Source organism: Lepisma saccharinum, chromosome 8, assembly GCF_977018435.1.
Source record: "Lepisma saccharinum chromosome 8, izLepSacc3.1, whole genome shotgun sequence".
Classification (NCBI taxonomy): domain Eukaryota; kingdom Metazoa; phylum Arthropoda; class Insecta; order Zygentoma; family Lepismatidae; genus Lepisma; species Lepisma saccharinum.
Genome location: NC_139236.1, coordinates 24,996,370 through 25,023,085, shown reverse-complemented (window position 1 = coordinate 25,023,085; position 26,716 = coordinate 24,996,370). Strand labels below are relative to the sequence as shown.

The 26,716-nt window shown below is 38.2% G+C and overlaps 1 protein-coding gene across 1 annotated transcript; it reads left to right on the top strand.

Moving 5' to 3' along the window:
• The first annotated feature begins 9,380 nt into the window (after positions 1 to 9,380).
• On the top strand, positions 9,381 to 24,268 carry LOC145991395 (uncharacterized). Its single transcript, XM_083127385.1, has 3 exons — positions 9,381 to 9,527; positions 21,553 to 21,693; positions 23,462 to 24,268. Exons 1-3 carry the CDS (start codon positions 9,519 to 9,521, stop codon positions 23,987 to 23,989), a joined length of 678 nt encoding a protein of 225 aa, XP_082983511.1. The 5' UTR covers positions 9,381 to 9,518; the 3' UTR covers positions 23,990 to 24,268.
• Positions 24,269 to 26,716: the final 2,448 nt, after the last annotated feature.

The following is a 26,716-nucleotide window of genomic DNA, read 5'->3' as shown; positions in this document are numbered from 1 at the left end:
GATAAGTAAGTACCTATTCAAGAAAGAGAATTTCTTTTGGATCAAAGAACAACGAGAAAAATGTTCATTGGATAAACTGATTTCAAAAATTCAAAGAATTGCAGAAGAAGCAAGCAAGAAAAGCTATGGAAGGAGCAAGACTTCAGAAACATTTGTCAAGCTGTAGTGTCAATGCTGCTACTAGTAGTCCTCAATCAAGTTCATCAAGTGAACTGGAGGAAGAAGGTTGAGATGCTGACAGCGACACGAGTAAAGTACTTAAAACCAAATTGGAAATGCCCTCCACTTCAGCGAATTCCTCATTAACTTCAAACGTAACTCAAATGCGGTTGCCTCTTAAGAATTTTGCTAGAGAGTGTGACAGACATCGCATATCTGACAGAAGTGCAGCTAAAATTGCTAGTGCAGTTCTTCAAAATGTAGGTGTTATTAGTGATGCAGATGTTTCTAAAGTGATAGATGGGAGCAAGGTTAGAAGGGAAAGAAGTAAAGTCAGGAAAACATCTGCTGATAGTTTGGATACTCTGACTGGATTGTATTTTGATGGCAGGAAGGACCAGAGAAGAATTAATGAGAAGAGAGGAGTGAAGAATTATGGTCGCGTCGTAACAGAAGAGCATGTGACTTTAGTCCAGGAGCCAAATTCCAAGTATATAGGACACGTCACTGTATCACTATAAAAAATGAGATCTTGAGCTTCTGTGCTAGGAAGGAAATAAGTATGGACGATCTTTTAGCAGTTGGATGTGATGGTACAAATGTGAATACAGGAAACAAAGGAGGAGTTATTGTTTTACTCAATAAAGAACTTGGTAGACCCCTCCAGTGGCTTATTTGTTTGCTGCATATAAATGAACTCCACTGCGCCATCTCTTTCAAAAAATTGATGGATTCACATCTGGTCCAAAAGATTTTTCTGGGGAAATAGGAAAAGCTCTACAAACTTGCGAAAAACAACCTCTTGTGCAATTCGAGCCAATAAATGTTCCTTCTTCTTGTCAGCTTGTTGGGAATGTTGACTTCGAAGACTTAAGTACTGATCAGATGTATCTCTATAATTGGTGTATTAGTGTAACAAATGGACACTGCAGTGATGAATTAGCGAATCGCAAACCAGGCCCATTAAACCATTCTAGGTGGCTAACAACATCTGCAAGACTGCTAAGGTTGTATGTATCGACTGATAAACCCTCAAATAATTTGACAACTCTTGTAACCTTTGTGGTGATGGTATATACTCCAGTGCAAAGAGATGGATTTATCATTTCAACTTATCAAGTCAAGAGCATTGATGAAAACATTTCACACTAAGAAAGAATATAAGTTGTAAAAGTAATTAGTATCACGATATTGGGCTATATGTAAATGTAAAAGTTTAACATTGTTACATATTTTGGGTACTAATGGGTACTTGGGTAGATTATTTTATGTATTTCGGTAGCAAAACTTTATGGTTGTATTGGAATATCTTTTTTTTGCACTTGTTTACTTAGGAAACAGGATATTCTGTGTTTCAGTTCAGGAAAATAAATAAAAAGTTAAAATTTTCGGTGAGTAAATGCTGATTTTCAATATGAAATCTTCAGTGACCCTGGGGCACCACTAAAAATCAATTCTTTTTTCTGAAATAGTTAGGGTTAATTAACTGTATAATAACACAGCATTTCCCACTACAGGCATCTTCATTTTGTGAAAAAAAAAATTGCCCTATATTTTCACTCCACCTTAGTGTGGAGTGACCCCATCCTGTTGGAAGGTTTGCATCTCGAAACACAAACTCACAAAGGATCTGTAAATCGGTATGGAAGCGGATAAGAACCTATCCCTGGTACACAGAAGTGTTAATCTCTAGTTTTTAAACAAGAAATGAACACACAATGTTCAGTTAATCCTTTTTTTTCAACACTGCATACACAGGCGTCGAAGAGGTTCGTCGACCTCCCTGGAAATTGCCACTTTTCATTTTAGGTTACAAAAAATGCAAAAAGCTTGTAATTTTTATTGTTAATAACAGAAAGTTATTTTATGAACTATTCGAACAGAATAGAGATATGTTTATGAATTATGTAAGGGTTCAGAACGATATTAAAGCATTCCATATACTACCTAGGTATAGGCTATCAGTAAACAGAACATATCAGGAAAGTATTCATCACGTCACATTAGTAGATAAACTTGTTTGTAAACCAGTAGCTTTATTTTAGATTATTCAATTAAATTGATCTCCTTAGTAAATATTATAATTGGCACAAATGTAAACAGCATTAATCAGGATAGTATTCACCAATAATAGTATTACTGTACATAGTATTATAAATGTAAATGTAGTAACTGAATATTTTGTGACATTTTCTAGTATAAGAAGGGTGTTTTGTTGAATGTACAACAGAGGTCAAAATGTCCCAATTTCCTTCATTCCACTTCGAAACGGTTTCTTGCGAATTGTAAAAGCCATCACAAACACAACACGAAGCGGTAATAAACACAACACGCACACACATTCAAGCTAAATACCACAATACTTTGTACTTTGGCGAGTAGTCCTTTCCAGGTAGTTTCGTCTTCCTTGGCCGGACTGTTTATCTTCCACCTACCCTGGCACTGGCACCTACGTTCCATCTCCTTGATAGTTTGATAAAACTTCTCCCCCTGCTCGTCGCTTACGACACCAAGATTCTCGGGAGAGTGTTCTAAATGAGAATTCAGGAAGTGCAATTTCAAACTAATGGAACAACCCAAGTCTCTGAATTTTATAATCACCACTCTTTTGTGACGGAGTGGTTAGCACAATGCGCTACGACACCAGAGGTCCCGGGTTCGAATCCCGGTTGGGCATGAACTTCTTTAATCGTATATTTTCATCAATTTCAATACACCAAGCTTAATATGCAGAGGAAGAAGCATTACTTTACTAGGATGATTACGTGTAGGTTTCTTGACAAATATAAAAATATGGATGACGAAGAGATAAGGTCGTCTCCGAGTAATTAAGCGATACCCACGAATCCCACTTTAAGCTGTAGGTTCTGTCTTTGTTAGTGTATTTGTGCAAAAAATGAACTTAATGAACAAAAACTCACAGCTCAAATATGAAATTAGGATTATGTTGTTGTGCAGCTTATGTGCAGCTTGTCGTGTCGCTTTTAATTGAAAGGCTCAATTGATTACTGAGGGTTCGCTTCCAAGCGACACGTGTCTCTTGCAGCGTGTCGCATGTCGCGTGTCACTTGTACTTGTCGCTTCGGTGTGAAATGTAACAAGAGAACACTTGCTTAAGACAGTTTCCATATGACTTTCATGGTGGCAAGCTAAAGAGTGAGAGACTCAAAGTCAATTCCTTGCAGGACATCAGCATTATCTGTGAAGGATGACAAACTAGACAGTCTGCTGAATTTCTGACGGCAGTTCTAATTTCTCGAACACTGAACGACCGCTCTCCACTGGCATTTGATGGTAAAATACTCACCAAATTCTCAGAGCTATGTGGGGATTTTAGAAAAGCAACCTTCTTTCATGAAATTAGCAAAAGGATTTAACATGTTGTTTTATGTTGCTATTATCACAGTATTAAGGAATTTTAATAGTAGACAGTCTTTGTTTTCTGCCCCTTCAGCGTCTCATTTTTGTGCGACTCCTATGTTATAGCCAGGTCTCTGCAGAAGAAGAAGTTTTGGACTCACGATATCTTAACACAAAGTCCCGGCTTGGAACGGGTGCTCCTTTGCGAGTGTCTCTTCTTCAGATTCAGTCATCCTTGTTGTTTCGTTTAGACTAAAGAGACAGAATAGCGGCGTAACATAGGAGAAATTCAAATACTCTCTCTTTCTCTTGCAGAGCACAAGGACAAATTTTAAAAAATATAAGGAGTGGTACGTATAGTGCACGCGTTTATTTCGTTAACGTCGAAGAACTGAAGAAAGCCGCCGCCACGAACGTGGGTGGGGACAAACAGCGGGCGAGTTGTTTTCGTCCAATTACACTCAACTTTCAGCCAATGGGCGCAGCTCTCATTCTGCTCGTTCACTTCACGTGGAGTCTCAGTCACATGACTGCGGATACGCTGTTGCCGTACTTTACAACTTCAATATGGAGACCGTGTGAAGGTGCTTGTGCGCGGAGGGACAAGGTGGCGGAGAGTAGATGTGGAGAGTAGATGTGTGGCAACACTGTGCGTCGAATGTGATTATTGCAGCTGGTGGGCGTGCTCCGTGGACTTCAAAGCCAGCCGGTCGTTAACGTAGCTAGCGCATCGACTATAGTTATTAGTTACTTTGTGCACGTGCAGGCTCTTAGCGAGGAGTAGGGTAGGGTAGCAGAAGCCTAGGGCGTAATACATAGGAGGCGACATTCGTTTTTTTTCTTTTAACAATAAGGATAACAAAATCAGAATATGTGACAGAGAATTTTACATTTGGCAGAGTTGTATTCTAGTATATCTGCTGTAATTCTATGTTTCACCAAGTACTAGAAGTATATGACAGTTAGTTATGGATTGCTTGCACATCTGATATTAATAACATCTCTTATAAGGTGCTTCTGACAATTGTAGGTTATCAGAACTGATTCTCTGTTGAATACCCCATAAGTCTCATGTACATATATGTTGCCACAACATACTCAGCAAGATTTTGGTAAAAATACAGGCTGGTCTCTGATTCTCCAACTCAATATACAGTAGGAATATATTACGTCTTGTAATAATACGTTTTTAAATATTTTCTTCAGACACAAAGAGGTAACTGAAATATCCTTTTTTGAAAATCAGAAATGCGCACTGCGAATCATTAAATATAACCTATATTTTTAATGAGTCTTCGTGTTCTCATTACAAAATTTGTGGGATATAAAGGTCACAAACCATTCATAAGAAGATAATATCAAGTGCTGGAGTCCAGTGGCGTAGCATGGGCATTTCGGGTGGGAACGCCAAGTCCAAAGGAAGGGTCGGCCCTTTTTTGTTTAATAATTTACTTCGAGTATTAGTCGCCACAGGCATTGTTTATTTGCCTGAAGTCGGCTGAGCTTTCAAAAAAACATCATCAATGCATGTTTTAGCTAGAAAATTAGATGCCTCACTATGCCACAAATGTTTTGAACTCTGGTGTTTTATACCTTTCTGCATGACGCAAGTCATTAAAAAACCTATCTGAATCACAAGCGCCTCTGCACGACAGTAGACGTCATTGTTGTGGAGGATCCAACTACTGATTGATTTGGTTTATTTTACTTCGCTTTTCTACCACTTTTGGTTAATTGCGAATATGAGTGATGATATTGAAGAAGGAATACACCCTTGCTCACGCCGGGATTCGAATCAGGGGCCTCTGTCGTCTTGGCGCGCTGTGCAAAACACACTGACACGGGTGGATGATCCAACTATCGTACACTCTACTGACGTAACAGTGGCGATTAGTAATTCAGACCACTGTTTATTACATCTTGAGAATGTTGATAAACATTTTAAAATAATTTTTCCAGAGACCATTCGATATTAAGAGTTTTCAAATGAATGCTAAACATTTCCATTGACACAATATTAAGCAGTTAGATATACTAACAAAATAATAATAATAATTTTAAAAAATAATAGTTTTGCGGGTTAAGTTGTAGAGCAGCCACAGGCTGAACTTCTACCAGGAAGACTTCACCAACTTATTTGACAAAAACTTTGTTGATCTTTTAGTATTTAATGCACATCTATGTTCGTGCGATAAATTATACAATGCAGTGGCCATTAAGATGTGGTATATTTGAGTTTGGTAAAGTTACGTCAGTCAATATTGCGTATTGTAGCATCACATAGCACGAGTGGCACGAGCGAGAAGAACTGGATAGGAATTCTACCGCTGTCGTCTGCTTCAGAAGGCAGGAAGGGTCACGTGAACCCTAGAACTAATCACGTAGCTCTCTGCTCCGTACGCTGGCGTACGAGAGAGCATTGCGCGCGTGCTTAGAGATCCAAGCTTTCCCTCCAGATAGACAGCAAAGAATATAGAGTTCTTTACGTCAAACCTGCCCGGCGACCGGCCAGGAAAGGCATTGAAAGAAAATGCTAGAACGAGTGTTGTTAGTGGAGCGTTGCAACCGGATCACGAAAAATAGCTATTATAATGCCATGAAGGTCAAACGTAGGCGTATGAAATTAGTCAAGTTTAACTTTATATTTACAGCATTTACGCATTTTTGAAATTTTAAATCTGGGAACGCCGGGCGTACGGGTGTACTATAACGCTACGCCACTGGTGGAGTCACATTACACAGTGGTTCGGATTCCACTTTAAAACTGTAGATCCGGCCTCAATTAGCCTATCTGTTCATAAAGTGGACTTCAAACAACAATTAAAACAAGCAAAGCAGAAGAAAATATCGAAGGACATACATAACATGGCGGTGGGTTAAGAGGGGTATGTGGGGGGGAAGGACGCCAAACCACAATTGCCTAGGCCACCAAAATATAGCTACGGTGCTGACACTGGGGTGAGACTAGTTTTAAGTATGGATAACGTACCAAACTTTACCGTCAATCAAATATAGATCGATTAATTTTAATGTACATGTACAGTACAATAAGAACCTTATTACTCTCATGTTTCATCATTATATTAGTAGTAATAGATGAAAATTGATAACTCTTAAAAGGGTGACACCTGATGCCGCCCGTGCCAGAAGAATCAGTTTTAAGACATATATCACTTTCTGTAATACATAACTAACAGTGGTTGTAGGGTTATGTCGATTGTTCATTTTGCAAATCAATATTAATTAATGAAACAACATTTGCAGGTTATTCTCACGATTTGGAGGATTAGCCGTGGCCCGTTTTTCAATCCGGTACAGGAAAAGCTTACACTTGATGAATTTCTGCAGGATACCGGAATACAGAATGACGTCAGTAGAATTTTTGGTAAGTACAGGAAGATGGAAGATTCAGACTATCGATATTTTAAATACGAGGGCATGTGAAAAATGAACGGCACATTAGTTCTACCGCGCGAGCAAATCAACACACGTTTGTTATCCTGAATGAGTGCTGCATTTATCAAAGTTAACTTGTGAAACATTCCCGAAGCTTTGCTGTTGAGTAGGAACGTTTTTGATTTGTGGTGTTATATATAAGAGTCAGTCATTGGAAACAGGCCACCTCGTATATCTCGAAGTGTAGATGACGCGAATCCACGAAACTCTTGCCACTGGAAGGAGTCGGGGGTTTCACGAAGGAAGAACGTCACTGCAGGACGATCCACTCCTTCAACCGCGACAGAGATAAGCAATGTTCCCCATACACTGCCATCATTCGCCGGTAAATGTCTTGCATACTAGCGCCTTCCGCCACCAGGAAACTCACTGCTCGCTGCTCTTCCTTGCTGGCCTTCATGATATGCCGGACGGCAAGTCCCTGAAGGTCTGCACTTCACACGGTTCACACTCGCACTGCTTCACACAAGCCTACGATGCGACTGCCAACTACCGGGCGCAACGGAATCCCCTTTCAGTGGCAGGAGTTTTGCGGGATATATGAGGTTACCTGTTTTCCACCTTATACAATATAATGAATACCAACACATACAACGTTGTATTTAATGGTTTATTGTAATTATAAACTAAGGTTAGTGGTCAGTTTAAGTACATGTAAGCAATGTAATAGCGGTTTACATTTTGATTAGAACCAAACGAACATACACATGTGTATCTCGGCTTCATAGTAAGCAGTGACAACTTTTCTTTGGTGAAACCGGTTTCTGATTCTTTCCTGTGGAGGTAAAAATTGATTCTCCTGAAGTTCGGAAATCTTTAACCCTAGGAGTACCGCAGAAAAATATAGCATCTAGTACCATCTGAGTCTCTCAGACCCAGAATTAAAAATTATGGTATTTACCTGGGAGAAGTATAACAATAAACAGATTTTGATTTAAGAATCTTTATTTTATGTGATTATGTTTTGATTTATTCATTTATTGCAGTTTATTACATTTTGTTACAATTACAGTTCTACTATATTCTGTTTTATTACATTATCATTAGTTATTTTATTTATTTCCGTTTTGCTACATACATATTCAAATGTTTTATTACACTTTATTCACTTTTGTAACATTATTATTTTGTTTTATTACAATTTTAATTTTAATTTAATTTGTTGCTGGTTTTATTACACTGGTACAAGAACTACTGCACAGTATGCAATTTATTTGCAAATCTATGCAATTCCTGCAAACAAAATGTGATTGTTGCTTGCATACTGGTTTCTTACATTTTGTGCAGATGTGATTGGTTTAACTATCTGTTTTCCACTCGCAAATAGAGCATCTCCTTCGCTTCTTGTCTAGTGTTGGAGGTGGAATAGGATTCGAATCAGCCGAGGGTGAAGCACCAGCGATGTCAGCAAGCTGTTTCCCCTTGTTCGATAAGGAACAGTCGACGCTTTTGTGAATTTCCACTGCAGTAGTCCCCATTCAGTGACATCCACATACTAAAGCGTTGAGGGCACTGATATCTATCTTATTATAGAAGATCACCATTGGCCATCTTCTTGTCATTCTCTTCACAGAATAGCAACAAGCCATTTGGTCCATAGTATCCACTCCTGCCTAGTTGCTATTGTAAGAGAGGATGAGTTGCTCTCATCGATGTTGCCTTCGGAGTGCATGGTGCTGAGAACAACAACTACTTTGCCCTTTTTGGGACAGTAGGATGCAAGCATTGTGTCATTCTGAAACCCGAATATTGTGGTATTGGGGTCACGTCCTTTGGTTGTGACAAATAGCAAAATAGTTTCAGGGCAACGAGCACCATTTCCCCAGCGCCATCTACATATTCAAATGGAAAATATCAGTGGGTCTTAAAGACAAAGTTGGTACCAGTTGCTATTATATTCTGTAGATGTCTACTGGCAAACTCAAACACGAAGATAATCTCAACACTTAATCTTCACCGAAACTGCAACAAAGTCACTTGACCTCATAGTCCCTGCAAAATTCCTTGCAAAAGTATAGACATATGAATTCAGTTATGGGTCTCAGAGACCCGGTTGGTACTCAGAGGGTTAAAATAAACTCAATCAATATTGCCGGTTGGGTCACGGTTCGATTTTACCAGCATCAACTACAGAAGCTAGTAACGAAATAGGATACGGCTCAATAAGCAAAACCAATTTACTAGTAATTTGCAAAACAAGTGAAGGGAGTTCATTTTCACTTTGTTACAAAGTTCTACGTAGCAAACAGAAAAATTATATTGCGCTGTTTTTCCACACACATATACTAATAGGTGGGGAAAACACTGCAAATATCTCTCTAACATGTTTCGTAGTTTCTGTTTTAATATTTAAGAATGTTTGTATAATATTTCCCCAATGGATTTATGTTTCTACAACAGGCGAGGACACACTGAGGCTTGTCTTGCATACGGCGAGTGGACATAGAGAGTATTTACCAAACCTTCCCTTGAATATCCTGAAGAAGATTTTTTTGTACCTAGACATCACTGATGTGCTTCGAATATCCCAAGTCTCGAAGAAAATGTCACACGTAAGTATTGGACCATCTTTCAACTTCTTGTGCAGGTATTATCTCGCGTTTTTAGATCAAGTCTATCACCACATTAGGTAGTTGTGTTGTGCTTAGGCAATTTGAGACTGGACCTTCACTTTAAGGTGGAATCCGAATCAAGGGTGCGAAATCCTGGAGGGGACAGGGGGATTTCCCCCCACCAACTTTCGGGGTGAGAGATTTTGTTATAACAACAAAATATAAGCAATTAGTTTTGACTTCAAATATTCTTTATCAAGGATAGTATGAAATGTTGAATGCTTTCTCTCTTTCAAGAGATCATTAGCAGATTACACTAACAACAATATAGCTATGCACAATAAAAGAAAAACAAGAATGAAAGACAACTAGGTATAAGTATGAAATCTAGATATAGAAAACAAAAACTAATACATAATAGAACTATTCCAACAATTTTGTAATTTATTGACATCCTTAACCAGCTAGTAAAGAAATTTTAGTTCTATCTATCTACTTTATAAATTTTGGTTTATATATAAGTAACAAATCAATTCCTTCATATGTATTTACAAATTATATATTTTAATATATTTAGTAATTTATTTTATGTTTAGTATCATTATATGTAAATCATATAATATCATATAATAATATTTGTGTTGTATTTGTGTATGTGTATGTGTGTAGATAAAGATCTTCCTCCCCCTCCCCCAACCAGTCTTCAATGATTTCGCACCCTGATCCGAAACGATCCACCGCAATTGAGGCCAAGATCTCTTGATCACAAGGCAACAACGTTACCAGTGCGACATCGTCATACATTTAAATTCCTGGTAAATGGTCTGACAGTAGGTATGATGTCTGACTGTTATGCAGGAGACGCAGTTTCGATATTCCAGGTGGGAATTTTTTCAGCACTCAAGGACGTATATAGGGTGGCCCCCCGAAAACTTACCTAATGTTAAAATTAAATACATAAAAATATATTTTTTTCGCATTTGTTCTATAATCGATGCTGGCAAGATTAGGAACATAGTACCAAAGAAGAATTAGGGACATTACTCCTTATATTAATATGCAAAAATATTAATGAGGAACTGTAGTTTCGTCAACTAGATCTAACATCCTTTCTGTTATTCACTAAATATTCAATACATTATCTATTTGATATTAATTCCCTTGCCAGTGCAATTGTTTTATGCAAATATTGGCTTTCTTTGCTACACACAGGATAGATACTGAGTACGTGCTCTTATATCTCTTACCGTGTTTTAACTATTCATCTAATAATAACAATACAATATTAATTAATTTACATATTTTAATTAATGTAATTTAAATTTCATTTATTATTATAACTAACTAACTAACTCTCTAGCCATCTTAAACCAGAAGGTTCATGGCTGCAGCAACACAGGCCTTCCATGTTTCCCTATCTTAAGCAAGATCTGTATACTCTTTTCCATCCCTACCGATTTCCCTTAGGTCCATCTCAACGTTGTCCCTCCATCTTCGTCTTGGCCTTCCTACAGGTCTCTTACCATCAGGTTTCCCAACAAGAATACTGTAAACTCCTCTTTCCTCTCCCATTCGTGCCACATGGCCTGCCCACCTAAGTCTTCTTGTTTTAATTATTCTAATAATATCTGGACATGAATACAAATTATGTAGTTCTAAATTATGTAACCTTCTCCACTCACCTGTCTCCTCATCCCTTTTAGGTCCAAATATTTTCCTAAGGATCTTATTTTCAAATACTCTCAATTTATGTTCTTCTTTCAATGTAAGGGACCAAGTTTCACATCCATATAATACTACAGGCAAAATTACGGGTTTGTTATAATTATTAATATTCCTGACCCCCCAGAAATGTCTGCCAGATTTGATGTTTCAAAGCAGGAAGAGGATGGGGGGTTAGAATCCCACCTATCTCCCCTTCAAATCGCACCCTGCATTAAAGTGGATAGATGCATCTTTGTTCGCTACTTTCAAATGACAAAATTCTGAATTTCCGTTCCATCACATTCCAAATGAACCCAAAACGATGTCTAGGGGCTTTATATGTTTTGGAATTACCTGTTTTTAAAATAGCCATAAATTCTAAAAAAAATAAAGAAATAAAATGTATTTATGTAAAAAACAGGAAATCCGGATGTATACTCGCACACACACACACACACCATATATATACACGTGGAGGACGAATTTTGTACCTCGCAGATGAAAAATGTTTCTGCGCCACTGTTTATGCACCATCCAAATTCACAAGTTCAGCCCCCCAGAAAACAAATCCTGCTTACGCCAGTGGCTCTGGGCTTCCCCAACCTCTAATTTACCTATTGGAGTAAAGGGGTCATTCCACGAAGGGTGGTCTTACTCCATATAAATAATAAAATGAATTAATATGGAAATTATTATTGTTGTTAAAAACGAAACACCAATATAAGTAAATTAAGCTTTAATCTCACACACAGTCATCCAGTACATGACATTTCTCTCGCTGGTCACAGAATAATTATCCCGCAAAATAATACACAGAATATTCACATCAAAAAAATATGCACAGAATACTCATATCAAGCACATACACAGATTACTGCTTTTCTATTTCTAACATTCTCCCACTTTGAAGTATAACAGGTCCAGCTAGATCCACTCCTGTTATTTCGAATACTGCTGCATCTCTGACTCGATGTTCAGGTAAAGACACCGGCATTACTTCCAGTCTTTTAGCATTATGTCTCCGACAAATCACACAATCCTTCACCACACAACGAATAGTTTTTCTGCCTTTCAATATCCAAAACTGTTCTCTAAGAATACTCATCAGACCTTGTACACCTGCATGACAAGCTTCAATATGTTTAGAATAAATAAGCCTCTTCACAATTGGATGTGAGCTTGGCAAGACAGCCGGACACCGAAATGTTTCTTTATCTGTAAGCTCTAGGATTTTAGTTTTCAGTCTTATGATTTGTTCCTTGTCTTCAAATGGACACAAAGATTTCAGCTTCTTGTCTTCCACACCGACATAAGAATCTCTTTGTACAAGGCGAATAACTACCTTTTCAGCAGCATTTACTTCTTCTATTGACAATTCTGCTGTCCTATGGTTCTTTGGATGACGACAATTGAAAATGAATCTTCTGATCCACCCTATCAATCGAACAATCTGTTCATATCTGGAAAATCTGTGATAGTACCAGTCATCCCTTTCTTCAATATTGGCTAAACTAGATACAATTGTCTTCTTCTTCTCTTGGGCATTAATTTCTTCTTGACATGTGTAGCTTTGTTCAGGCCATTCGCTCTTAACTTCTTTTAACCACAATGGACCTTCCCACCATTTTGATTCCATTAACCGTTTGGGTGAACACCCCCTCGAAGGAAGATCAGCACAGTTCATAATACCCGGTACATAATTCCAAGATTCTCTCTTACTCATCATTCTTATTTCACGTACACGATTTCCTACAAAGGTGTTCCACGGATCATTGCGTCTAATCCATGCAAGAACTGTAGTCGAATCTGTCCAAAAATTAATTGGTATGTCCCCAATGTCCAATGATTCGGTTACTGAAGCTGCTAATCTCACTCTAATAAGAGCTGCCATCAATTCCAAGCGGGGTATGGTTAACTTCTTTATCGGAGCTACCCTTGATTTAGCTTGTACTAATTGCACCTTGACTTGTCCCTTATCAATGGTTCTCAAGAATACTACAGCTGCATATGCCTTTTCACTAGCATCACAAAACACATGCAAACTCCAATCTTCCAAGCCTTCAGCAATCCACCTAGGAAATACAAGCCCTTTCAAATAATGTAATTCTTCAACCCACTGTCTGAATTTTCTTCCCATTTCTTCAGGCACTTCTTCATCCCAACTCAATTTTAACAACCATGTTTCTTGAAGAAGAATCTTCGAATACAATGTCACTGGAGAGGTAATTCCAATATGGGTCAAATATTCTGTTGGCAGTTGACAAAATAACTCTTTTGGAGACAACTTGAAACTTCATTCCTTGGAAACATTCTGGTCTCAATTCCAAATTATCTGTTCTTGTTTCCCATACCAAGCCTAATACAGATATTCTGTTATCTTCCGACAAGTTTCCTAGTGAGGTATACTCCCACCCTCGCAGTTCAAATTTCGCTTCTGCCATCAAATGATTAGCTTCTCAATAAACTGGTGGAGCTCCTCTGCATTGTTCACACTAGTAACACAATTATCTACGTAAAAACTCTGCAACAGCTGTGCAATGATATCCTTGGAATAGCTGCAGCTCTCTTCATTACATTTTTTCAGAGCTTCCTTGAGATGGTGTTCAATTACTGCACACAATAAAAATGGGCTACAACTTACACCAAAAACAACTCGCTTGTGACGATAAACCTTTATGTCACCTTTCTCATCTATTCAAAGAAATCTCAAAACATCACGGTCGCTTTTACATAAACTAATTTCTAGAAAAGCCTTCCTTATATCTGAGACTACTCCCAATTTGCGTAACCGAAAACGTGTCAGAATTGAAGGAATTATTTCAATCAAATTAATGCCTTTCTCTAAACACTGGTTCAACGAGTGATACCCCTTTTCTCTTGCAGAAGCATCAAACACAGGGCGTATCCTGGTGGTCTCACTGTTCAATTTTACAACATGCCTATGAGGTAAATAGTGTCCCTTGGTGTCTATCTCTTCAGATGAAACCTCCTCGACGATGCTTTCTTTTAGCCAATCATTGAAAACCTGACAATATTCTTCATAACAGTCATCTTTCTTCAGTTTTTCAACCAGTGTATCCAGTCTTCTTTTAGACATTTCTAAATTACTAGGAAGATGTGGGTGTCCCTCCACCCATGGCATTTTTACCTCATACCTTCCTTCTTCGTCAATCGTCAGAGTTCGTTCAAAATAATCCATCACTGCCTCTTGAGCTTCAATTTTGGACTTCTTTTCTCCAGGATCAGTAATACCAAGAACATCTAATTTCCACAAGTCTGCAACCGAGGCTTCCTTACAGAACATTGAAGCTGCAATCATGGATGAAACTCTATGACTTTCATGTGCAGTAACTTTGCCCATTAGTATCCAACCAAGCAGTGTTTCCATTGCTACCAGTCCACATTTTAGAGCAAACTTCTTGCCAGTAAAAATTTTACCAGCTATATCAGCACCAATTAAAACTTTCACTGGACCATTTTCTCTATCGGAAATTTCTACACCTATCCGTTTCAACTCTGCTAACCAAGGACCTTCAGTAACAGATGTTACACTGTCACAAATATTAGGCTGATCCATGGCTTCAAAATTGCAAGCATAATCACCTCCGATGCTAGTCAGTCTGACACAATAGCAATTATGTTCATATGGTGCAGAAAGAATGCCACCAAAAAGTGCATGTGTGACATTTTCCCTTTTTACAACCTCATAATTCATTTCCTTTGCTGTAGATGTACAAATATAGGATCGTTGCGAACCAGTATCAATGATTGCTCTTACATATTTTTCAGCACTTTGTCCTCTTATTTTTACAACTAATGTTTGCAGAAACGTTTCAACATGTTCATTATTCGTCAAGGAATTTTCAACAACCGTCTGTAACTTAGTCTGCTTCCCTGGAAAGTCTGTTCCCTGCTTAGTCCTTTGACCAGAGCACATCACTTCAACATGCTGCCCCTTGCAAATCCTGCATTTCAATTTTACCCTACAGTTTCTACTAATGTGGCCTTTTTTTCAAACATCTGTAACACAACCTTTTCCCTAAGCATCTTAGCTTTTTCCGCAAAGGACCAACTGCGTGCCTTCACACACTCCTCACTAACATGCGAATCACCACAAAATAAACACGTTGAAGAATCCCCTTTTCAATTAATCAATTCAGCTGCCCTGGGTATAGATTCAGTACGACTACTACGTTCCTTCTTTCTCTTCAGATCAAACCCTGCTACAGCAAGTGCTATTTTTTCTTCATTTTCCACTTCATTCTTCAGGAAAGACATTATTTCTTCCAGACGACTCTCCAATTTAGAATCTGTGGAATTTGCAGCACTTCTCTGCCACACTCGCAAAAATTCTTCCGGCAAACATGACTCAACAAGAGGGTATAACATTGCAGCACACTTGTCTGACGTTACTCCTAATGTTCTCAATGCTCGTAACTGTGATTCCATTTTGTCATAAAGAACAGCCAGTTGCAACTTACTGTCACCATTTAAGTTGTGTAACACCAACTTCAAAAGTTCACGAACGTAAACTTCCACTAACACATCATCACGACCGAAACGTGACTTAAGTCCTTCAATGACCTTGGGATAGTTTTCGTCACTGAGGGGAAAACTTTCTACAAACTGACGTGCTTTTGAACCCGGTACGATAGCCTGTACAAGGTATTGAAATTTATCACAATTGTCAATGCTCTCGTCCTTGTCAATTCGTTTGATTTGGCTCCAGAAGGGTAACCAGTTCTTCACGTTACCATCAATTTTTTTAAGTTCCACTACCGGTAATTTGATTTTTCGTTTGCAGTTTACCGATGTGTCACTAACTGCGTCACTACCATTGTTCAACACCCGCTTACTTAATAACTGTTCCACCTTAGTCTTGATTCGATAAAAGTTACATGCATACTTATCCGCATTTTCTGCTTCGACGATCAAATCCTCTTCTTTCGTCGTCCATCAACAAATCACTGTACTGTGTGTCCAGATCCTGCAATTTGCCGAATTTATCTTGCAACAAACGGAAATTACTCTGCACTTCCACTAAATCCGGGCAATCACCATTGCACGCCGCTTCAATGTTATTCGCTACGCGTGTAAACAACGATCTTGTTACTGTTCTTAATTTACTTATCTTTTCCATGGCGTCTCAATCTTTCCCTTACACAAAGTCTCCCTGTCCTGTCACACGGTCGCCAAATGTTAAAAACGAAACACCAATATAAGTAAATTAAGGCTTAATCTCACACACAGTCATCCAGTACATGACATTTCTCTCGCTGGTCACAGAATAATTATCCCGCAAAATAATACACAGAATATTCACATCAAAAAAACATGCACAGAATACTCATATAAAGCACATACACAGATTACTGCTTTTTTATTTCTAACATTCTCCCACTTCGAAGTATAACAGGTCCAGCTAGATCCACTCCTGTTATTTCAAATACTGCTGCATCTCTGACTCGATGTTCAGGTAAAGACATCGGCATTACTTCCAGTCTTTTAGCATTATGTCTTCAATATGTTTATTGAAGCTTGTCATGCAGGTGTACAAGGTCTGATGAGTATTCTTAGAGAACAGTTTTGGATATTGAAAGGCAGAAAAACTATTCGTTCTGTGGTGAAGGGTTGTGTGATTTGTCGGAGACATAATGCTAAAAGACTGGAAGTAATGCCGGTGTCTTTACCTGAACATCGAGTCAGAGATGCAGCAGTATTCGAAATAACAGGAGTGGATCTAGCTGGACCTGTTATACTTCAAAGTGGAGAAAAGGCTTGGATTTGCATATTTACTTGTGCTGTTTAGAGATGTACATTTAGAGTTAACTTCTGGCTTATCATCTGGAGATTTTATTCAATCATTTCGGTATTCAATCATTTCGAAGATTCATTGCTCGACGAGGTAGACCACTAGTTGTTTGCAGTGACAATGGGACGAACTTTGTAGGCACTGAAAATTTGTTGAGCAAGATGTAGTTGCTTTTGCAACAATCAAGCGCATTGAGTGGAGATTCAATCCACCCACAGCTGCCTGGTGGGGTGGATGGTGGGAGCGTTTGATCAGACTCATGAAGTAACTATTGAGAAAAATCTTAGGGAAAGCTTCACTGACCTATGAGGAATTTATTACGGTGCTATGTGATTGTGAAGCTGTCATGAATGCTCGACCTCTAACCTACATATCAGAAGATAATTCAGACCTTGAGTCCTTGACACCCTCCATGTTTCTACAACAGGTCAGAGAAGTAGGCGTGCCTGACCTCGATGAGATACAGAAGGTAAATCTACATAAACGGTGGAAGTATTGTCAAAAAATTCGTGAGACACTAAGAAGTAGATTTCGCAGTGAATACTTGGGTCAGTTAGTGCAACATTGGAATGCAAGAAGGCCTTGTAGGGAAGTGAAGGTTGGGGAAGTGGTTCTTGTAGGTAATGACAATTCTAAACGTCTGGACTGGCCTTTAGCACGCATTGTGGAGCTGATACCTGGACGTGATGGTGAAGTACGTCTCGTAAGGCTGAGGACTTCAACGGGAATTATGATGAGACCACTACAGCGTGTTTTTCCCTTGGAAATTCAGTCAAGTGAGTTGCCCGAAGTGGCCAAAATTAAGAACACTGAGGAAAAGACAGTACCTGAAAAGGAAAGTGCTCCAAGAGTCATCACCACTCGACTGGGAAGAAGCGTGAACCCTCCACAGAAGCTGAGTTTGTTGGTACAAAACTCATGTTATGAACATTATTGATTGTGTAGAGTCACTAATTGTCTTTGCGTGACTCTAGGTGGGAGAATGTTAAAAATAGAAAAGCAGTAATCTGTGTGTTTGCTTGATATGAGTATTATGTGCATGTTTTTTGAGGTGAATATTCTGTGTATTATTTTGCGGGATTATTATTCTGTGACCAGCAAGAGAAATGTCATGTACTGGATGACTGTGTGTGAGATTAAACCTTAATTTACTTATATTGGTGTTTGGTTTTTAACAATTGTATAGATGTTTGTGAATGCATTAATTTGCATATTTCACCAATAAACGTTACCAGCATCTGCAGTCTATATGCTTCATAGACAAAATTTGCTACATTTAAAAAGCGTCACAGACGTAACGCACTTTTGTTAATGCTTTGCATGTATTCAGCCCATGCCATCATACTCAAGATTTTGTTTTATTCAAATTTGTTAGCAGACACCACAAAGTACTTCATAATTCTAAGAAATCAGTTCATTATGAACATTATAATCCGATCTCATTTCTGGAACCTTAAATTTTGTGTGTAGAATGCCATACACTAAACGCTGGAATGCTCCCCATAGGTGGCTAAAGCGTGGTGCTTACGTATCAGAAAATCTTCAGAAATGACGGAGCTTGTGGATAGTATATGTGTGTGTGCAGTGTACGAATTAACGGAGGGGATGCCATTAGACAATCGAGCAAGAAGGCCTCGACGCAGCACTCTAATTGCCATTGTAACTGCACCATATTTCGGCTATGCATTGTAACTACGTTGGCTGACAGTAGGAATGGAAACTATTGTAAAACGATTATTCAAAATTCCATATATTCTATATCTTTTTTTTAAATACACAAAGACGTTTTATTTTTAAATTTTTGATTAAACATTCAATGTTGTATGTTTCATCAACTTTTATTTGCGAAATTAGTTATGGCATGTCAATTGTAAGTTACAATCGATTGTACAATTGGATGTTAGTTGACTTACCTAGGCATATCACAACTTGGATACACAAACATATTTCGAATGAAGAAATTGTAAAGCTGGAAAATTCACTGCGCCTCTCCAATTCGATGGCTCGGTACGAGGATAGTTTGAAAAGTTCTAAGAATGACCAACAGATGGTCACAGTAGTTCAGAACGATGCATGCCAGGGGAATCCCCCACCCTTCAAGGGAACATGTGCACAGTATCGCCTTCCTTTGTTTTATGTAGAGAGGCAGGAACAGCCGAGCAGGTGTGACTGTAGTGCAAAACGAAGAAGATTGAGCACCGCGCAATGACAAAAGTACTTCGCGAAAAAGGGAATGAATGCGACAGAAATTCCTGCAGATATGAAGGACACTTTAGAGGACTCCTCTCCTTCATTTGCCACTGCCGAATTTAAACGCGGCCGTGAGAGCTTAGAAGATGATGACTAACGTAGTGAAAGACCAAAATCAGCAACGACGGCAGAAATGATTGAAAATGTCCATTCCATGATATGTTGTTGGAGGACCATCGTCTGAAGGTGCGTGAAATTGCTTAAGCTATAGCCATCTCAGGTGAACGGGTGTTTTGTATTTTGACGGAAGAATTGGGGATGAGAAAAATGTCTGCAAGATGGGTGCCGCAGCTGTTAACAGTTGATCAGAAGTGAATGCGGATGTGAGTGTCCAATGAATGTCTGGCCCGTTTTAAGAAGAATGCAACAGATTTTTTGCGAAGATTCATAACTACAGATACACTACTACACGCCAGATACAAAAGAACAATCAAAAGCAGTTGAAGCATCATGATTCACCAGGCCGGTCAAATCAACGGGAAAAATCTTGGCGTCGATTTTTTGGGATGCAAATGGCATCCTGTTGATAGATTATCTCCCAACCGGATCCACCTTCAATGGATTGATTGTATTATGTTAATATTATCGACCAACTGGACACAAACATTCGTGGAAGAAGACCAGTATTGAAGAAGAGAATCGTCATGCATCAGGACAATGCCCGCCTACACACTTGTGTTGTTGCAATGTCAAAAATTGACCAATTGAAGTATGATTTGCTGACACATCCTACTTATTTGCCTGACCTGGCATCCTCAGACCAAGGCTTAAAAATTACTCGATGGAAAGCAATTCTCTTCAGATGAATACGCGAAGGTGGCAGTGGAGGTCTATTTTGCAAGCCTTCAGAAATCTGCGTTTCGTGATTGGATCACGGTGCTGAAACATTGCTGGATGAAGTGCATTGCTCTCAAGGGAGACTATGTATTAAAATAAAATCAATTTCAACAGGAAACTGTGTTTTTTCCTTTGTCATTCTTAGAACTTTTCAAAAGACGATCTTACAAGCTAGAAAATTCTAGTTCCATTAAAATAGCATTGGTTAAAGCATTTCTATAATACAATTAACAGTGGCACAGCTTGTTAGACTAGCATATGAGTCATTCCACAGAAATTGAGCCTAGCGAAAGTGTTGGGAAATCGCATCGTTCCGCACATCAGCCCGTAAGAACGTGCACACTAGTGACCTCTTTACACGCCCTTTGAACTACTTAGAAGGCTACCAGCCACATTTCACGTTTACCACATTATAAAGCATGGCACATTTCACAGTTTAACGTAGAAAACGGTGTTTGAATTATTGTGACACTTACAGCGTTTACCAATTGTAGTCTTCAATTATCTCTTCAAACATACAGCATGATAAAAAGTAATCAAGCTTATCATGTAGTACTAACAGTCAGTATTCTGAAATGTGTATGTTTTTGACCAATTTCCCTTTGAAGTGGTAACCAACAGAGAAACCTTGAAAGCACTCTTACGGTCGAGACATCTAGGCTCACTTTCTGGGGAATAGCTGACATACATCCACCGTGAATATGTAGTGCCTTGGCACGCATTAATTGAGTTGAACATTTCATGTGGCTACGTGAACTCCATTTCACCTAGTACTTGTGAATTATAAATTAAATTCCATTTCTTCCAACTGTTAAATGAACTATTTTATAACTACAGTATGTTGACAATGATATAGGCTCTTAAAACGCCATCACAATTTATTATATTGTAATTTGTGTATGTGAATCACTGGAGGGGCGATTTCTTAATTTTAGACTTCTTGTGGAGGGAGGGGTTGAATCTTCCTTTAATCTCATGTTACTCTTATAACTCTTGAAAAAATCGCATATTATTAACAAGCTGTTACTACTTTAACAATTTTCGATATTAGTTACTTTTAATAATATCATCATTCGATTATACAGCATGTCTGAAAAGTAACTGTGCAGTGCAGTGAGAAAATAAAAATAAAAGAAGAAGAGATAACTCCAACAACCCTCCATAAAATGTTTAACAATATGCAGCGTCGTGTGCAGACATGTCTTCAGGTCGATGGAGAACATTTCCAGCATCTCATGTAGAGAAGACTGCACTGTACAACTTCAAATTTCACTTCAAGATTTCCACTGCACAGTTACTTTTCGGACACTCTGTATATGTTAATAGACAGAATTTCTGTTATTTTTGTTGGCAGATTTTCATCTTTTTGCCTAAACTTAATTATCATCATTAATTGTAATCGATACTTTCTTGTTATGCTAGGTTTCAAGGAATGATGATGTCTGGAAAAGTTTGTATCAGAGGTCCATAGGGCAGATAAGAAAACAACCTTCACTGGAAGACTTTAGGATGGCTAAAAGTATAGGGTGGAGAAGAGTATTTATGGATAAAAACTCTTCTAAGGTAAGTACAGGTATCCTAAAAGGGGGGTTGAGCATTAAAGTTAGGGAGCGATAATACCAGCTTTTGCATATCATTTAATTTTGGGGCTGCATTAAAGTAGAGACAATATCCAGGATACCGATATTTCTACTTCAGTGTTTAGATGCCTTTCCTAACCAAACGAAATCAAGTACTATACTGTGGGACATGAAAATGCGAGCCTAGAGGTCAGACGTAGTGAGGGCGCTGTTGGGCTGACACTTTTTAACTCGTATTACAATATTTTATAATTTTACGTTATCGTTGTATACTTTACACTTGATACTATTCTATGCTTTATTTTCTTTAAATTCTGCAGAATCCGTAACGCGGACTTTTTGAACCCGAAAGTTATTACTTTCTGCTAAATTAATTGATTGATTGATTTGATTAATTTCATTTCGCTTTCTACCACTTTTGGCGAACCGCAAAGCTGAGAATGGGCACTGCTATGACGAAATTGATGAAGGGACACAAAGAACACCCATGCCAAATCCTGGATTAGAACCCGGAACCCCTGCCGTCGCAGCGCGCTGTTCTAACCCCTCAGCCACGGAGGTCTGCTTTATTACGTCTCTCCTTTTCAGCAGTTGGCTGTTCTACACGATCATATAAACCACAAACAGACCTACGCACTACTTCCTTACTCATCTCATCCGATTATATTCTGCTCCTTTGAATTGTTCCGTGGCGTATGGGAGTGAGCTTAATTTCCTTCGCATTATCTATGACCCTTTTAATGTTTAGAACAGTCGTGCTACCCACGCCACATGCGTCCGTGTGTCGACAAATGCGACAACACTGCCGAGCGTGGGGCGATTTCGGCGAAGTGGAGAGCAGGGAAACGGTTGACCTTGAAGCACGTATTTTCGAGCCCTGCAGTATAGTAATTATTTAACTGAGTCTTTCTGAAAGTTTGAAGAGACAACAATGTAGAAAAATAATCTTTATAGGAAACAGTAACGATGTCAGCAGGCATTTTTTTCTTATTTTTGTATTTTTTTTTTTTAATGTTGAGCACTTTTAGAATTTTGAAATTTTTGGAATATTTATTCTTTGCATGAAATGGTTTAATATTAAAAACGTAACCTGTTTCCTGCATTTTACATTGTCTTTTTTTTTCGATCTAACGCATTCTTTATTTTGTTGGAATACTAACAAACTGAACTTTGCTTATGTTAAGATTAAAAATAAAAGCTTTCTGCTTTTTATAACTTGAAACAAACTATGCAAATTTTCAGGGGTGCTGATGGAAGTGTTAGATCCCCTTTTAGAAAAGTGAAAATTCACTCATAATAATAATAATACACATATAATAATAATCTAATATATAATTGTAATAATGATGAAAAGCACACTGATAAAGTAATAACAATAACAAATTCGGTTGAGTCAAGAGTGTTTTATATTCCATGTCGCACCTTCAGAAATCCATAAAAAATTTTGACTCAAGTGCAAACATATAAACGAATAAAAGTCAGGATGACAAGGAATGTTCGCTATCAAGACCTTGCTAGAAGGTTGAAACGTTACGTTTAGTTTATGTTTTATAATAAAATAAATTCCTGCCTTGGTCAGCATATTGAGTTTTTCATATCATGGAAACAAGGCCTAATGGTGTTAAAAAAAATAAGTGTTCAATCAACGTTCATATGTGAGATGCATGTATATTTCCCCAAACTTTCCAGTTGTGTGAAAATACGAACGCATCTCATCGTGTGTCAATTAATTATTTTTTTGCGTATTCCAGGTAACTCGAAAGCCAGGCACGAAGAAGGTAACAAGAACAACAAAGCCTGATGAAAGGAAGAAAGGTACAACGGAAAGAAACACAAGGCGCGAAAGAAGTAAAACAGAAGTTATGCCTCACAAATCCGAGGAAATGAAGCTTTTAGGAGAGAAAGAAAGTCAGAAATACATCGTGGATCTGAAGCGGGACATGGCGACGGTAGAAAGTAAAAAGGTTGTTTTTGCTGTTAAACAAAAGCTAAGCGGCAATGTGCAGGAGGGAAGCAGAGATGTAGGGAAGCCAAGAAAAAGTGGCAACGTTGCGGAGGAAGTCAAGAAGGAGAAAAGCTTGCTTAAGAAAACGAAGAGTGGCAGACTTTCCGAGGATGACAAAGGAGATAAGAACTTAGTCAAGCAGAAAAAGAGCAGCACGATCTCAGTACCAGACAGCAAAAAGGAAGAGAGTGTCGATAACCAGCAGAAAAGTGACACCAAGGCAGTAAAATCGACACCATCCTTTTCACGCAAAAGAACACATACCGCAACGTAGATCGCATGAAACATCTGTTATTCTTGTGAATGCATAATGTGCCACTAGGTTACAAAATTATGTTACAGTTTATGTCGTAGAATTTAGACACGTTGCTAGTTTCTCTTAGGAGTTATGAAGTTTTATTGATGTTCTATATATTTGACAACAATGCTTCAAGGTTTAATTTGTGTTATTTAAGTTTAACTGTTAATATTTAATTGAAGGTAATTTGGTTTTTCGTTCGTACATAATTAATAACGTGAAACGAAAATTATCTAAATATAAAATATACCTTCTCGCAAGCATTTTTAATTCGCTGTACCTATTTTTATCGCAAAAGTAAAATAACTGGATAAGCTTGTTTTTAAATGTGAGTGTAAAGCGTTCACTAACAATTTCAGGACAACGACATTTTAATCCAGGCAACCCAAGTTGTATAAGGCATTGGTGGTTTGACTATAGAGTTGGGTGCAATTTCAGGGTAGCCAGGTGCATAATGGATTTGTGTGAAATTAAATAGAATAATAAGAAGACATTATACGTATAAAATACAAACTGGTTCATATTATATCGCAGATTACAAAGTATTTGGGAAGAGTAATAGACATTAAATTCTTTAAAAAATATATTATACTAATTTCATATTTTGACATTGTGAAAAACTACAGTTCCGTCTTTCTAATTAATTTTCTATTTCTTCCTAGAACTGTATGTAAGAGAAAAGGAACAATAACGAAAGAACAAGAGAAAATAAATGGTACTTTTTGTGCATTGAATAATATATTTATACATAAATATGCTTACCCAACCATTTATTTTTTGTGCATATCTAAGTGAAGGTGCGTGTGAGACACACGTATATACTCTCTCTCAGAGAAGGGTGCAGGGAGGGCGAAAAGAGGTGATTCCTTCTATTAAGTGTACCAATTAATTCTCCTCCCCTAAAATAATTAATCTGTTATACTTTGTGTCGTGAATGTTCAAATTAGAAATTTTCCCATGTTTGGACACGCCAATAATAACCTAAAAACGTAAAATTCCCGAATAGAAGACGATGTAACATAGAGAAGCAGTAATAAGCATCCCACTTTGCGAATTATTTAGAGTAAAATCCACTTGATACCATACGACTTCCAGATGGTAGAGAAAAATGACAGCCTAAATAATGATCATCAAGCATGAAATGTTGCCTCCTCCCTCCTTACTATAGAAGTTCTGTGCCAACCTAAAACTTAACATTGATCAGAGCCGTAGCTAGGTCGCCCCGGTCGCTGATGGAAGGGCGCGCCGAACAGCAAGAAGAAGAACTAAATATGCTGACGAAGACAGTAGTTTATTTTATTAAAAACATAAACTAAGCGTAACGTTTTAACCTTCTAGCAAGGTCTTCTTCAGACTCTGTATCAAGTACAAATGTAACAAGATACAAAAACAGGGCATTATATATATACACAAACATTACTCCCTCCAGACTATAAAAAGTTGTACTGGAACTTTCTAGCAGGTGGCATTCCCTTGTCAACTGTACTTTCACCTAAAAGGCTAAATATATTTACTTCCATCTAGAATGTGGTGGGACTTTTTATATCACGCTCTTTTTCCTTCAGTTTTCTCCCTTCTCCTCTCCTCTTTCTCTCTTGTCCTTTCCACTCTTTCTAACACCTTCTTCCATTCTTTGTTTAATTTCAGTCCCCCATTCCAGTTCATTGTGTCTTCTTCACCTTTCTTTTCTATTTCCTTGGCCTCCTTCCATTTTCTCACTAGTATTCTCTTCTCCCTTCCTATCTTCTTAGCCTCATCCCACTCTATGTCATGTCCTGTTTCTCTCGTGTGTTTAAATATCGCATTTCTCTCTCTCTCTCTCTCTTAAGTCGTACATCATCCCTATGTTGTTTCAACCTGTCTTTCAGCCTCTTTTTCGTTTCTCCTATGTACACGCCCTGACATTCTTTACATTTCACTTCGTAGATAATCCAGTCCTCTTCCTCTTCTCTATTTTCCTTTTTCTTGTTTGCATTCTTCGCTATTCCTAAGATGATTCTCCCTCCCTTCCTGTAAGTTTTAATGCCCGCTTTCCTAAGCTCTTTGCATATCTTTTCTGTGGTCTTCCCCATACTCCTTATTCCAAACCTTCTCTCTTTTTCTTTCTCTTCCTCTTTTTCTTTCTCTTCCAAACTCTCCTCTGCCCCTTTTCTTCCTTCTTCTGTTTATGTCCAGTCTATCCTGCTTCTCATAGCCATTCTTTCCTAGCTGTTTCCATAGGCTATTTATTTTGCCTTCTTTTTCACATTCTTTCATGTATATTTTCTTTATTCTGTCCTCCATATTCTTTATACATTTTTTTGTCACCTCACTTACATCACGTCTTTTGTGGCAGAATATCCCTGCTGCACACTTCTTCTGATGCCAAGCGGTTTCAATTTCTTGTCCTCTCTTCCTTTTCATCGATGTAGCGTCAAATCATCAACGACAAAACATCGCCAACAAAACATCGACGGTACAAAACATCGACGGTACAAAACATCGACGGCACAAAACATCGACAGCACAAAACATCGACAGTACAAAACATCGAAGGTAAAAGCATCGACGGCAAAAACATCTACGCCAAAAACATCGACTGTAAAAACATCGACGGCAAAAACATCGACACCAAAAATATCGACGGTAAAAACATCGACGGCAAAAACATCGACACCAAAAACATCGCCGGCAAAAACATCGACATCAAAAACATCGACGGCA